The following is a 12,963-nucleotide window of genomic DNA, read 5'->3' as shown; positions in this document are numbered from 1 at the left end:
AGTAAAACTAGAGTCTGAGCTCTGTAGGATGTAAGCTCTGGAAATAGACACAGAAGTAGCCCCTTGCAGAGGTCTTGGATATGACAACAGTTTGTCCAGAAAGGCTTTCAGAATAGGTGTAAACCAGGCAACACCAAAATAGCTAAGCTTTGATCCTAGAGGTGTTAAAAGAAAGTCACCAATCTTACTTGCCACTAACCTAGATGTCTGGAATAAAAACAAAGCTATTAAAATCTGGATGGATGGCTTGCATATTTGAGAATATATAGCAGAGTTTGGACGACAATTACAAGCACTGGCAAAGCCAGGAGGTCTGGCCTTGGCCAAGCAAGTGTAGTTACTAGATTTTATACAGCAGCATATGCCAGAAAAATAACAATTAAAAAACATGTTGCTGCCTAAACTTGTCTGCTATAAACTTGTAATTAAAATTCTGAATTAAAAACAAGTTTAAAATTCCAGTGCATGAACTTCCTAGCAGGCATGTGTACATAGAACAGATACATAAATGTGTGTTGTTTTAATTTACAACAGAATAAATCATTCTTATCGATTCAAAGAAATGGTAATGTTGGCTTAGAATTATTGTAACCTAAAGAAATAGTTTAAATAAATTAAAACTTTAAAAAAAAATAAGGATAACTGCCTCACCAGCCCTGGCACTAAAAGTGTGCTTTTTTTATGCAGATGTGCACATGTGTGAAGCAAAATCACTCCGTGTAAAGGAGCCAATGAGCGAAGTGGGCTGACCCAGTCATTGCCCCATGCTGTATACTGGGGTGGGTAGAAGCAAAACGTACAGGGCAAACGAGGAGGCAAATCGATGACGAGAGATGAAACAAAGCCCCTCTACGTATATATACACGTGTAAGTATTTTTTATGATTTCTTTTGATTACATGAGGCGAGCGACAGCTAAAGAGGTCTCTCTACCAGTCCTAAAAAGAAGGGGACAGTTCTTGGCTAGAGACTTGTATGGAAAATACAAATGTTCCCCAAATCCAATTGTTGGCAGTTTTTCTAATTGCAACCATACTGTGGGACGGTGCATATAGAGAGTTTCTGTAAAAATTACAATCACCAGTAAGGGTCCTTTAATGAGAATCTTTTGCCCCAGTGTTGCATCTTGCAGAGGACCATGAGAACTCTGCTGAGTGAACTTCATATAACCAGCGTCACTAAAAAAACAAGCATTGAAGAAAGCTGTTAAACAAGATGTGAGCGAAACCGAAACCTGTTGTGGGGGCGGGACTTCCATCTTCTGAAGCCCGGGCCCATAGAGTGGCTGGCCCAGAGAGGAGCAGTGGTGACGCGGGGCTCCCATGCCAGAGGGAGAGCCCTGCGGAGGCTGCAGAAGTCCGGAGTGGCGCCTATGCGGTGAGTGGGGCTTAGTTTTATTGGGGGTGTTGGCGGCAGAGGGGGGGTGTGTCTCTGTATGTGTGCGCTTGTGTGTGTGGTGGGAGGGTGTCTGTATGTGTGCGCTGGTGTGTGCGTGTAGGTGCGCGCGCGTCTGTGTGTGTGTATGTGTGTGTGTGTGTGTGTATGTATGTGAACAGCATGCCGGAATCGGAGCGCGTGTTTACGCGCGCGACCTGATCCGATTCCGGCATGCTGCGCGTGCCCATCGCTTGTCTGCCTTTTGGCTCCTTGTAAGCAGAGCCGACAGCAATAGGTCTCGCTGCGACAGGGCTTTCGCCCTGTATCGCAGGTGCGAGACCTAACTAGTACAAAGGAACCGGTCACTAGAGCCACATAATCCATTATCCGCTGCATCACTTTTAACAAAAAAATACTGTTTCTAGCTCAAACAGATCAAGAGTTCTGAACACGGTGCATTGCCGAACCAGACACTTTACAATTGTTCACTGGTGCCCTTCAGCTCTTTGTTATTGCAATCAACCATTTAACCCCTTGCATGCTGATGACGGCCCCCATCCGTCATGCACTACGGCGCACGTGTGCGGATGACGGCTGGGGGCCGTCATAAACCCGCCCACTCGCGATTTTGCCGCACAGGGGCGGAATCGCGGCAGCATGCATGGGGTTAACGAAGTGAAAATATCGGCAATATAGTGTAACATCCCCAATCAAAACTACTTAAATGTATTCCAAACTAGATGGGCCCAATGGTTAATTCTTTTTAGTCTTTATTTCACTAATAACATCATGTTCAAACAGACATTTTTCTCTAAGCTGTAGTCAATGCAAGAAGACACTCAGCCTTTCAAAGAATCACTAGTAAGTTACATCTTCTTTTGACCGCCCCATGTCTTGAACCTTTAAGACTTCCAGCTACCACATAGCACACCACTTATTGGAGGTCACCCACCTGGTATCCTGATGAAAGACCAGCCATTCTGGGGTCTGACCGCCAACAATCCTCCAGGGCCTTCTGGATAAAAGTGAAAACGCCTGTTCGACCAATCAGCTGCTAGTTCAGGTGAGCCATACATGGCACACTGCTTTGCAACCAGGTTTCCTCCATCTCGCATCGCCTTGCGATCGTATTCCGCGCTTCGATCATTGCAGTAGAAATCCAGCAGCGCACTGGTGATCTGAAGCATAAGGAGCATGGTGTTAAAGAGGTAGGTAACAACAGGATAAACATCATGAAAAAATTGTACCTTTCATATTCAAAACAGAGAATGTCACTTTCATATTTACCCACCACCAATCTAATCTGGGAGTCAAAACTGCAACACATTTAACATTCTTAAGGCGATTTGTTAGCAGTGTCACACCAGGTCCTTTCTACAGCTCTCGAGAAATGATTGAAGGGCAGTATCCCTGGTGAGTACATGTGTTTACCATGGCCAGCCAGGGCTGCAGGTATTACCATATTCCAACTGTATAACCAAGCGACTCCCTTGGTACACTTGTAGCGTGGGTTGTTGTTAACTTCAGGTTTAGGCACAGAAAGGGACAGGTAAACGCACACAAACTTCAATATACATAAGACTACGGGTTTTTATTTACAAATTTTAAATGCAGGACCGTTAAACTGAAAAAAGAAACCAGAAAGTTCTAGAACTTACTGGTGCTAACTATATTTAAAGTGCTTATTCAGAAGGCATTGTACTATAAAGAAAATTGAGGACTAAACTTTCTTCGGCAACAGTACAACAAAAGTACAGGGCAGTAGGACATTTAAAAAAAAACAAACGCGACAAGATATACATTAAAACACTAAAAATACAACATTTCAAAACATTGCATCAGATCAGGTCTCAGATAGCATGCCATAAAATTTATTTAGTTCATCCCTGCTGCTCATAAGACTGATATCATGAACGAAAAAAAAGAACAGAATACATCAATAAAATATGATCATAGTAGACTTTCATATCTTTTCCTAACTGCTAAGGCCTCACGAATAAATTGAGTCATGGCATAACAAAGTTCCAGGGGCTCAAGACGCTGTAGGTATTGTAAGCCTAACTTGTGATTTCCAATAGCAGTGGCATGTAAAATGTGTTGTGTTGTGCGCTGTATAAAGTGCAAAGCTATATAAAGCGCATAGTACTCTGGGGAGACACATAGTCACTGGGTGACTATAACATCTGTAGTATGGATTGCAGACAACAACCAAATAAGACTCTAAATTATGAGTAGTAATTAAAGGGACATTAAAAATACTGTACATTTTGGACAGGATGTAGTCTTTCATTGCTGCAAAGATCAAAAAAACAAATGTTGTATTTGTAGCTTGCACTTTAGCTTAATAGATTCTGGATTAGTAAAACATTCAGGAGCACCCAGATTTTAAAAATCCTGCTTTATGTAATAGAACCAGAGGATCTATTGCAGAGAATCTTTTAGAATTAGTCTTGAGAAAGATCGTGGACATCTTGCATCATTCTACTACGAAGGTCACCAATCATGCACATATAGCTTGTCAATGGGGGGCGGAAACTGCTGCAGAGTGTGTCAGAAGAATTGACCAGGCAACCTCAAGTGTCTGAGTGCTGCACAATAAGGCCTCATACAAATACGCAGGACACTTTGCATAAGGATTCTCGTGCACCTCAGAAACGTGGATCTGTGGTGCAGGTTAGAAATTATGTTTCAAAGGAACTGGAAGATGGGGAAAAAAGAAAAGAAAAAAGGCACTAAGGAGCCATATAATCAAAGCAGTCTCCAACATGAATGGCTCAAGTCTCCGTGCTTTCCACTGCATATGAAGACTTCAAGCCAAGTGATTGGCTGCTTGCCTCCCTTATCTTCCGCTTCATGCAGCTCTTTGCCCCTGCCAGTTTCAGAAACACCTCGCGTCCAATCAGGCTTTCTGAGCCCCGCTCTATCCCAGCCAATCCCCGTCGCCTCCTCTTTATGGCTGTCTGTAAGGCGCGCGCGGGGCAGTTGCCTGTCAACCTGCAATGCGTTCAGACGTCAGCACGCCCTGCTGATAACAAGCTGGCCCTGGCACACAAGCCTGCCTTTGTGAAGTCTGCGGAGCCTCTTATCTCCCCGAGTCAGGCTCACGCCGGGGCTGTTCGCCAAGGCAGATAAAAGGTAGACGCAAACCACTGCAAGCCCAGCCCCGGGAAGGGGTGTGCTCCAGGTGTAAGGGACATTCAGAGGAGCCTGCAGGTTGCACGATGGGAGGGGGGTCTCACTATTTCAACAAGAGGGTGCCACGCTGAACGGATCCTTTAATTCGTGGACCACTGAAGAGCAGGGCAGGACTGGCAGCCGTGCCCCTCTGGCCGCCCGCAGCCTGGGGCTGCTTTGAAAATGTTTGCCAGGGCTTATTTTGGGTTGTACCGGGCCCTGTACAGAAACAATTGGCTGTCATCCGTGTCTTACTTGAGTGCACAACAAAGAGCTGATATTCGGCGTCTTTTGTACTGAGCGCCGCCTGAAAAGGATCAGTTTGGACACCTCAAAACCATCTCAGCAGTACAGTGCGTGGTGAATATTTCAAATACAGTGCAGTCCACGGGGAGCGAATGAATGAATGACCGGCCGAGCGGAATGCTGGCCTCTAAAGTCCATTATTGCACCACAGACTACTGCACAGCCCGCTGCACACCTGCCGTTGCACACCTGCCACTGCACACCTGCCATTGCGCTTGCACAGCAGGCCGCGGGGAGGGTGCTTAGGTCTTCGTGTACCCTCCTGCCTCGTCAGGGACTCAGTTTCAGATCTGTGTGCTCCTGCTATGGGACTTTGGCAATTGGAAGAAAACTGAACTCATCAAAGCAACAAATTACAAAGGCTAGCAGCTAGGCCTGACTCAAGATCACTGGGTGTCAAGCTCACCCTTTGATGAAATGAACACACCGAGACAGGGGCTACTTTCTACGTCTTGCTTTATTGCCTGGCAGCCTCAGACTGCCTTACAGACTAGGAATACTGCTTCCTGTTACCTCACTTCCTTTTCCTTTTTCCTGCTCGCCTGTCCTGTCTCAAAGGTCAGGCGAGACGACGTGACATCTCCCCTGTTTCACAAAGTCTTGCTTCTGCTACATCTCCTCTACTAATCGTCGAGGTTTCCTGATGAGGCGATGGGGGCGTCTCTCTTGTTTCAGCGGTGAGCTCTGACGTCTTGTGACTTCCACAGTTCTGGCCGGGCTGTGGATGTTTTGGTCACTGCTGTCACTGTGGTTGTAAGACTCGCTTGAGGTTTGGCTCGACGAGGTCCCTCGTCGGGAATTCTGGTTGCATTTCTTGAAGTGCGAGATGTTTCTCGTTATCTGTTTATGATCCGATTTGGCTGTAATCATGGTCCCTTTCCTTTTGACAACTTGGAAGGGGATGTCGAGGTACCGGCTATCTGCCTTGGCGCGCCGATCACTCCGGACAATCACCCAGTCTCCTTCTTGGATGTTAGTGTCTTTGGCATGTCTTCGTTGGTCAGCGTAGGTCTTCATTCGGTGTTTATTCCTGTGATCTATCTCGACTAGCGTGTTGTGGTCGACGGTGACAGGCCGCTGTTGGGGCGCGGGATCTGCCATGGGAAGTCGAGTCCGTGGTGTCCTGCCTAACATCACAGTGGCTGGGCATTGATTGGTGGTGCTGTGCGGAGTGTTCCGATATGCTCGTAACACTTCATTTAATGTCTGTTGGACATCTCTGTGAGTTAATTCAGTCTGTTGAATCGCCCTTTTGAGTGTCCCCATGAACCGCTCCACCATGCCATTGGCTTGTGGCCATAGTGGGGTGATCTTCTTGTGTTTGAAGTTAAGATGTGCAGCAAAGTTTGCAAAATCATGTCCGTTAAAAGGTGGTCCGTTGTCTGTTTTTACTCGGAGTGGAATGCCCCATGCAGCAAAGGTTTCATCCAGCACTGGGATTACTGTCGTTGCTCGAGTTGATGGTATTAGCTGTGCAAAGGGGAACCGGGAGTACTCATCCATGATGACAATGATGTATTGTCCTGATTGCAGTGGTCCGAAAAAGTCAACTGCTACTTGCTGCCATACCCCTTCCGGGAGGTCTGACATTAGTAGTGGTGCTGGGGGTTCTTCCCGACTGACCACTTGGCAAGTCATACAGTCTTTCAGGGTTGTTTCTACCATGTGGTCAAGTGTGGGGAACCACACGCGTTCTCTTAAGGCTTTCTTGGTTGCGTTGATGCCTCGGTGTCCCTCGTGTGCCAAATTGACGACTCCTTGGCGCAGGTTGAGGGGAATCACAATCCTTCCCCCCCTCAAAAGAAGGCCGTTGTCACTGATGGAAAGTTCATCACGCACTCGTTGAAATGCGGCCAAATCCTGCCGCATGGAGTCGGAGTCCTGTGGCACGTCCCTCCAGGAGTTCGTGCGGATGCGAGCCATGACATCTTGAATGAGCGGGTCAGACGTGGATGCTTCTTGAATTGCGGCGATGGGGACTGTGGGTGGACAGGCCGCGTCAATGACGAAATGGAGATATTCATCAGCTACAGACAGGGCGTTCCGGGCTCCGGCCACGGGGTGGCGCGACATGAAATCAGCCGGGTTTTCAGCTTTGCCGGGTTTGTGTATGATCGTGAATATGTAGTCTTGCAAGCGTAGGCCCCACCGTTCGATACGAGGTGGCATCTTGGCGTTGGGATTGCCGAAGATGGTGATGAGAGCTTGGTGGTCTGTGATGATTGTGAAGTGCTTGCCGTACACGAACAAGTGGAAATGTTCACAGGCCCACACTACAGCGAGGCTTTCTTTCTCCGGTTGAGAGTAGGCTTTTTCAGTGTCCGTGAGGCTGCGGCTTGCATACGCGATGATGTGGCGTTGGTCTGAATCATCCCGGTATTGGGCCAAGATGGCGCCCAGGCCCACTGGGCTGGCGTCGACTGTGATTTCTGTCTTTTTCTTGGTGTCAAAGTACGCCAGGTTCGTGGCGGACCCCACAGCTTGCTTGATGGTGTTGAAGGCTAGTTGGCATGGTTCAGTCCAGTCGAAGGATTGGACCTGGCGAGTAAGTTCACGTAGGGGGTAGCTGATCGTGGCGTAGTCGCGAATATATCGCGCACAGTAGCTCGCCATGCCTAAGAAGGAGCGAAGGTCACTTACGTCTCAAGGTTTCGGGGTGTCTGCAAGTGCTACTACCTTCTCTGGATCGGGTCGCATCCCCTCCTTGGAGAAGATATGTCCGTAAAATTTTAGGGTGTCTCTGTGAAATTCACATTTGCTGGCGTTGAGAGTCAGGTTTGCAGTCAGCAGGGCGTGACAGACTCTGTCCAGCGCTGTGTCATGTTCGGTTTTATCTTTTCCGAATACCAGTAGGTCATCGCTGTAATTAAAAGCATTGGGGATGCCTTGAATGACCCGTCTGATGGCTTCTTGGAAGATCTCGGCAGCCGAAGAGATGCCGAAGTTCAGCCGTTTGTATCGGAACAGGCCTTGGTGCGTAGTGAATGTGGTGATGTATCTTGATTTTTCATGGAGCTCCAGTTGGTGATAGCCTTTGTTAAGGTCAAGTTTTGAGAAGACAGTGGCTCCATTTAACTTCGTAATCATATCACTGATGTGTGGCCCAGGATGACGCTCCCGCTCGATGGCGGTGTTGGGTGCACGCATGTCAACACACAGGCGGACTTTATTGTCTTGTCCTTTCTTGGGGACTACCACAACCGGGGACACCCATGGTGTGGGTCCTGACGTGCGTTCGATAATGTCAGTCTGGAGTAGATCCTGTAATTCATCGTCCACGGCTTGTTGGAGGTGGAACGGTACCTTTCTATGGTGTTGAGCGATGGGCGTCACCTTCTCATTGATGTGGAGCTTTACTTTGAAGTGGTTTAGTCTTCCAAGGCCTTTAAAGAGGTTTGGGAATTTTGCTATAATGTCTGGAGCATCTTCTGTCATGTAGAGGAGCTCTACTAGTTTGAGTCTTTCTGCCGTTGGTAGGCTGAGGAGGCAGTCCGCCACATCCGGACCCTCTACCACATGGATATATGCGTCAACTGTCCGGTCTTTGAAAGTGAGGGTGGTGTGGAATCGACCTAGACACGGCAGGGGCTTACGTGACATCCAGGTAAAGATGCGGACAGCAGCAGGAGACAATTTTGGCTTTTGTTTCATGTTATAGTATTCCAGGGCGCAGATGTAATTTAATGATGCTCCTGAGTCCAGGACAAATTTCGCCGGATGGTCGCCTATGAGGATGTCCAGTTTCGGGTATCGCTTTAGACGGTCCGGGTCAGATACCATGCAAATGTATTCATCGCTATCTTGAGATGTCGGGGTGCGCGATGAGGAAGACCCGCTGGATGTGTCTCTGCGTGATCGATAGGATTCAGATGCGTGATGCCTGGTCCGATGGAGGCTCTCGGAGCGGCTTCTGGACTGGCCAGAGTAGGCAGACCGGGCACTGGAGTTTGATGAGCTGGAGGATCGGCTGTCTCTTCCTTTGATAGCCCTGGCATGATGGCGGGTGTCACGATGGCGAGTGTCACGGCCTCTGGTCGATGATGTGTGGGGTGACCGCTTGGCTTGGCACGCCACTTCGAAATGATTGTCTCGCCCGCAGCGATGACACCGCTGGCCAATTGCTGGGCACTGTCCTGAGTGTGGGTAATCCTGACCACATCGGTAACAGGTGGGCGCAGACTTGGCCGATGTGGAGTGACGCGAGCTTCCTTTGGATGGTGCCTTTCGGGAAGAATGAGATTTGTGAGAGCTCGACGTGGGCCTGGATGATTTGGATGTTCGGTGTGACTGAACGCGTAGTGCGTGGTGATCTTTGTGGTCGGATTTCTGCGTGCCCATTCGCTTGGCATAGTCTTCTGCCTGATCGTTTATCCTGGTCAGCTCTTCAATTTCCTCCAACGAATGCGGTTTCTTGAGCAGTCGTCGACGGAGGGTTTCGGAGTAGCATCCACTGATGATGCGGAGTCTCAGGGCATCTTCAGTTTTGAAGTTGTCGAAGTCGCAATATTGGGCTAGCCTCCTGATGCGCATGATGAAATCACTCATGCATTCGTCTTTGTCTTGTGCGGCTAGATGAAAGGTGTGCCGTTCATAGTCCACATTGCGTTTGTGAAGGAATCGTCTGTCAAGAGCAAGTTTTACTTCATCATAGGTGGCGGTTGCTATATTTGGTAGTTCTTTGATGATCTGTGCAATGTCCGGACCAACGAGGTTTCTTAGGGCTACTATTTTTTGTTTTGAGTCTTCCACTCGGGACCCTATCATGTAGTCCTCGAAGTCTTCACTCCACCGTTTCCACGTGGGGCCCATGCTGTTGCCTGGTGTTAGAGGTAGGGGCAGCGGTTGGCGCATGAAGGACGCTCCAATGGGGTTGTTGGCCATGGTTGATGCGTCGCCTGGAGTAGGCGGGGTGGACGAAGAACCCCCTGGGTTTGGTTGTGGAGCCGCTGTGGCTGCTTGCGTTGGGCTCGTGCTACTGGATGAGCTATCAGGAGGTATGTCGGACATCTGTACTGTCCCTTCGGAGGAATGAATGAGCTTGCCTGGATGTGCAGTGGTCGCAGTCTCTTTAGAGAATTTCCAGGGTCCTCTGTGGCTCTGTGTGCGCTTTGTATTGCAATCTGCACGTGTTGCCTGTCAACTGTAGGCTTTGAGAGCATTCAGACCTGTGTAGTTGTGTTTTCGCGCTCTTTTTGGCTAGAATGTGTAGTTCTTAAATGGCGCCTGACCTCAAGATGGCCGCCATTACTTAGGCGTGTGCCGTGTAAAGCGCCGGCGCCTGACTTCAAAATGGCCGCCGCGCGGGACGTCTCGCGTCTTACTTGTGCCGAGGATCTTGCTGAGAGCCTTGTCTTCCTTCAGGTTCAGCGTCGCTGGGGGCTGCTGGTCGGGACTCACCCTCCGCTCTCAGCTGCGAATGCAGGCAGCTTCTCCCTCGCGTCAGGATCTTTAGGTAGGTCGAGTCGGCTTGTGCTCGAGTCGGGACCACGTGGGGTAGCGCTCTGGCATACGCGCTCCCCTTCCTCCGTGGGTGATATTCAGCTTTCACTGCAGCAGGCAGGGATTGCTTGGGCCACTCGGCGGATGTTCAGATCCGCGCCTCTGGCGTTGTATGGATGTTGGCAGCGCCGGCGTCAGTTTAGATCTTCGCGCTCTCCGCGCTACCGGCAGGCAGGCTGCTGAGCTCGGTGGTCGGCCGCTTCATTCGGCTGGGTGGTGTTAGGTTTGTGGGTGTTAGGGACATCCCACCCTCGTCGCCATTGTCAAGCTCACCCTTTGATGAAATGAACACACCGAGACAGGGGCTACTTTCTACGTCTTGCTTTATTGCCTGGCAGCCTCAGACTGCCTTACAGACTAGGAATACTGCTTCCTGTTACCTCACTTCCTTTTCCTTTTTCCTGCTCGCCTGTCCTGTCTCAAAGGTCAGGCGAGACGACGTGACACTGGGGAGTGGAAAAATATGAACCAGAGAGAAAGAGGCAAAAAAACAACTAAACCTAGGCTCGGTGCTTGCATGAGTACAAAAACCCCTAGCGAGTGAAGTCAGTTGAATACAAACCTGACAGTTTTATTCAACAGAATATGGAGGAACTCGTGCCTTTGGCATAGCAGACATGTCTGAAGTCTGCTTTCCTTAGAACAGAGGTATCAGTACAAGGGGAAAGCAACCTACAGCGAGCCTGGTAACCCACGAACAACACTAGAGAATTACTCCAAAATCAAGACTCTGCTTAGTTGTTCCGTTCTTTCTTTTAACCTCTCTTCTTTTCTCCATAGGACCCTGATTACATAAGGAGGGTCAGTTTCCATTCGTGTGGGTGAAACACGGCTGCACTGATAGCTTTCACCTACAACACCCTTTGCCTTTAAATAGACGCAGCTCGGCCTGAGCGGTCAGGCCACCTCCCTTCTGGACAGAAACTCCAGCAGAGACCAGTTTTGGTCAAGCTGGCCTTCTGATCGGAGCAGCTTGAGTCAGTCAGTGGGTATAGGACTCGCGTCTGAGCACGGCCTCGCCACGGATTAACGACCCCTTTGGCCAGCGCTGATTTACACGCGGTGGCCCCTTTCTGTAAGGACACTGAAAAGTTCCATAAAATGTAAGAGGAAACAATAGCACCACGTTGCCTTTCGTTCCTCTCTCTTGAGGAGACAATCACAAAACATAGGGACAACATAAAATGTTAATACATTTTCTTTTAAAAGCTGCCAATAAACTTTTTGCATTGTCTGGTACAGAGGTCAGCTACAAAGACGATATATGGGTGCCTGTTCCGTTCCTTCTAACCCGAGCCTTCATAAGACATCAACTAGCAGAACATAGAGTCAAAAGTACCCTAACTACACCCAACCCAAATACAACTAACGTCAGTCTTCTCATTACTATGGTGCGGACGAGGCGAAACTTCTGTGACCTGTAACCTCCTCGTACGTTTTCGCTCTCATTAGCATAAGTGGATCCTAGGAAGCGTACATACTATTGATCAGCAGGAAACCATGCCTATGCACAAATTATGTACGTGTTTGTTGCGAGGGTAGACGGAAGGATCATTTCTGCATGGAAAACACAATTACATTCTCCATGCACACAAACCACACATACTGTGTTTCAACGTGAAGAAATTAGAGCTACAGAGACTATGAGATATGAAACACCAGCAATGCTAATCTGGTTTGATTACTAGAATATTATACTGTATTTTGGTTGTACAACCTGATAAAAATTATGTGAACGTGCGTTGTACCAATGAAGAGTCTGGAAGGACCAATGATAAGTCTTTGTGGTTGGTGGTCAGGGGAGCTAAAACTGTTTGGAAGTTGTAAGAAACACTGAGAAACTATTGCACGTAGTGCATGGAAAGGGTTTAACAAACAAAACAAAAAAGCACAAAAAACTAACAATCTTGGTAAAATAAATCCTGAAACAAAGGGATATAAACAAAGTAAACGTTTTCTGTGTGCGTCAAATGCTTGATTGTTGTATTAGACTGCCACCTACTGACGGAATCAGGTGAAAAGATGATTTTACCTTTATATCACCTCCACACCCTTTTGGTCCTATATGAACGGACCCATCCTCTGAGAGCACTTAAATAGTCAATGTACGAGGTATTTGATCCATGGTGCCAACAAACAATGCATCCACTTCCTGGCGGCGCGCGGTTCACGCGTCACTGCCCTCGCGCGCTCCACCTCAACCGTGACGGAGACACGCCACTTCTTCACGCGCTCATATCAGCCAAATGAAGCAGTAAGCGTGAAGGAGAAGCTCACCCCTCTTCCAACCCATACACGCCCAGGGACGCTGCAGACCAACAGCCCATGCAAATACTCAGTGTTTGAAACGGAGCGAAATGCATACGCAGATGCTGGTGGAAAGGCATTTCTTCAAAATAAAGGGCCTCAACCCCAAAGATATTTCTGCGAGTAGGCGTCACTTACTCCTAACTACTTACTCACTCAGTGATTTTCTCGGGTAAGCCAAAGTTACTGTTGGAAGAAAGTTTTGTGTCGCAACCATACATGTTGATTAAAAAAATAGTTATTTTCAGAGAAGAGGGCGCATATTAATGTTCAGATTAAAGCACCAGTGCTAGCAAGCCGG

The 12,963-nt window shown here is 48.3% G+C and overlaps 1 protein-coding gene across 2 annotated transcripts in view; it reads right to left on the bottom strand.

The window, feature by feature from the left end:
• The window catches only part of INO80 (INO80 complex ATPase subunit), a 545,189-nt gene that overhangs the window by 154,780 nt on the left and 377,446 nt on the right, over nt 1-12,963 (bottom strand). For both annotated transcript variants that reach the window (XM_086937360.1, XM_086937361.1), the window contains one exon: nt 2,329-2,554. In XM_086937360.1, coding sequence (XP_086793486.1) covers nt 2,329-2,554 — 226 coding nt within the window. The remainder of the gene's footprint in view (nt 1-2,328; nt 2,555-12,963) is intronic.

This window comes from Lissotriton vulgaris, chromosome 9, assembly GCF_964263255.1.
Source record: "Lissotriton vulgaris chromosome 9, aLisVul1.2, whole genome shotgun sequence".
Taxonomy (NCBI): domain Eukaryota; kingdom Metazoa; phylum Chordata; class Amphibia; order Caudata; family Salamandridae; genus Lissotriton; species Lissotriton vulgaris.
Note: the sequence above shows the minus strand (reverse complement) of the source record. Positions and strands in the feature narration are given on the sequence as shown.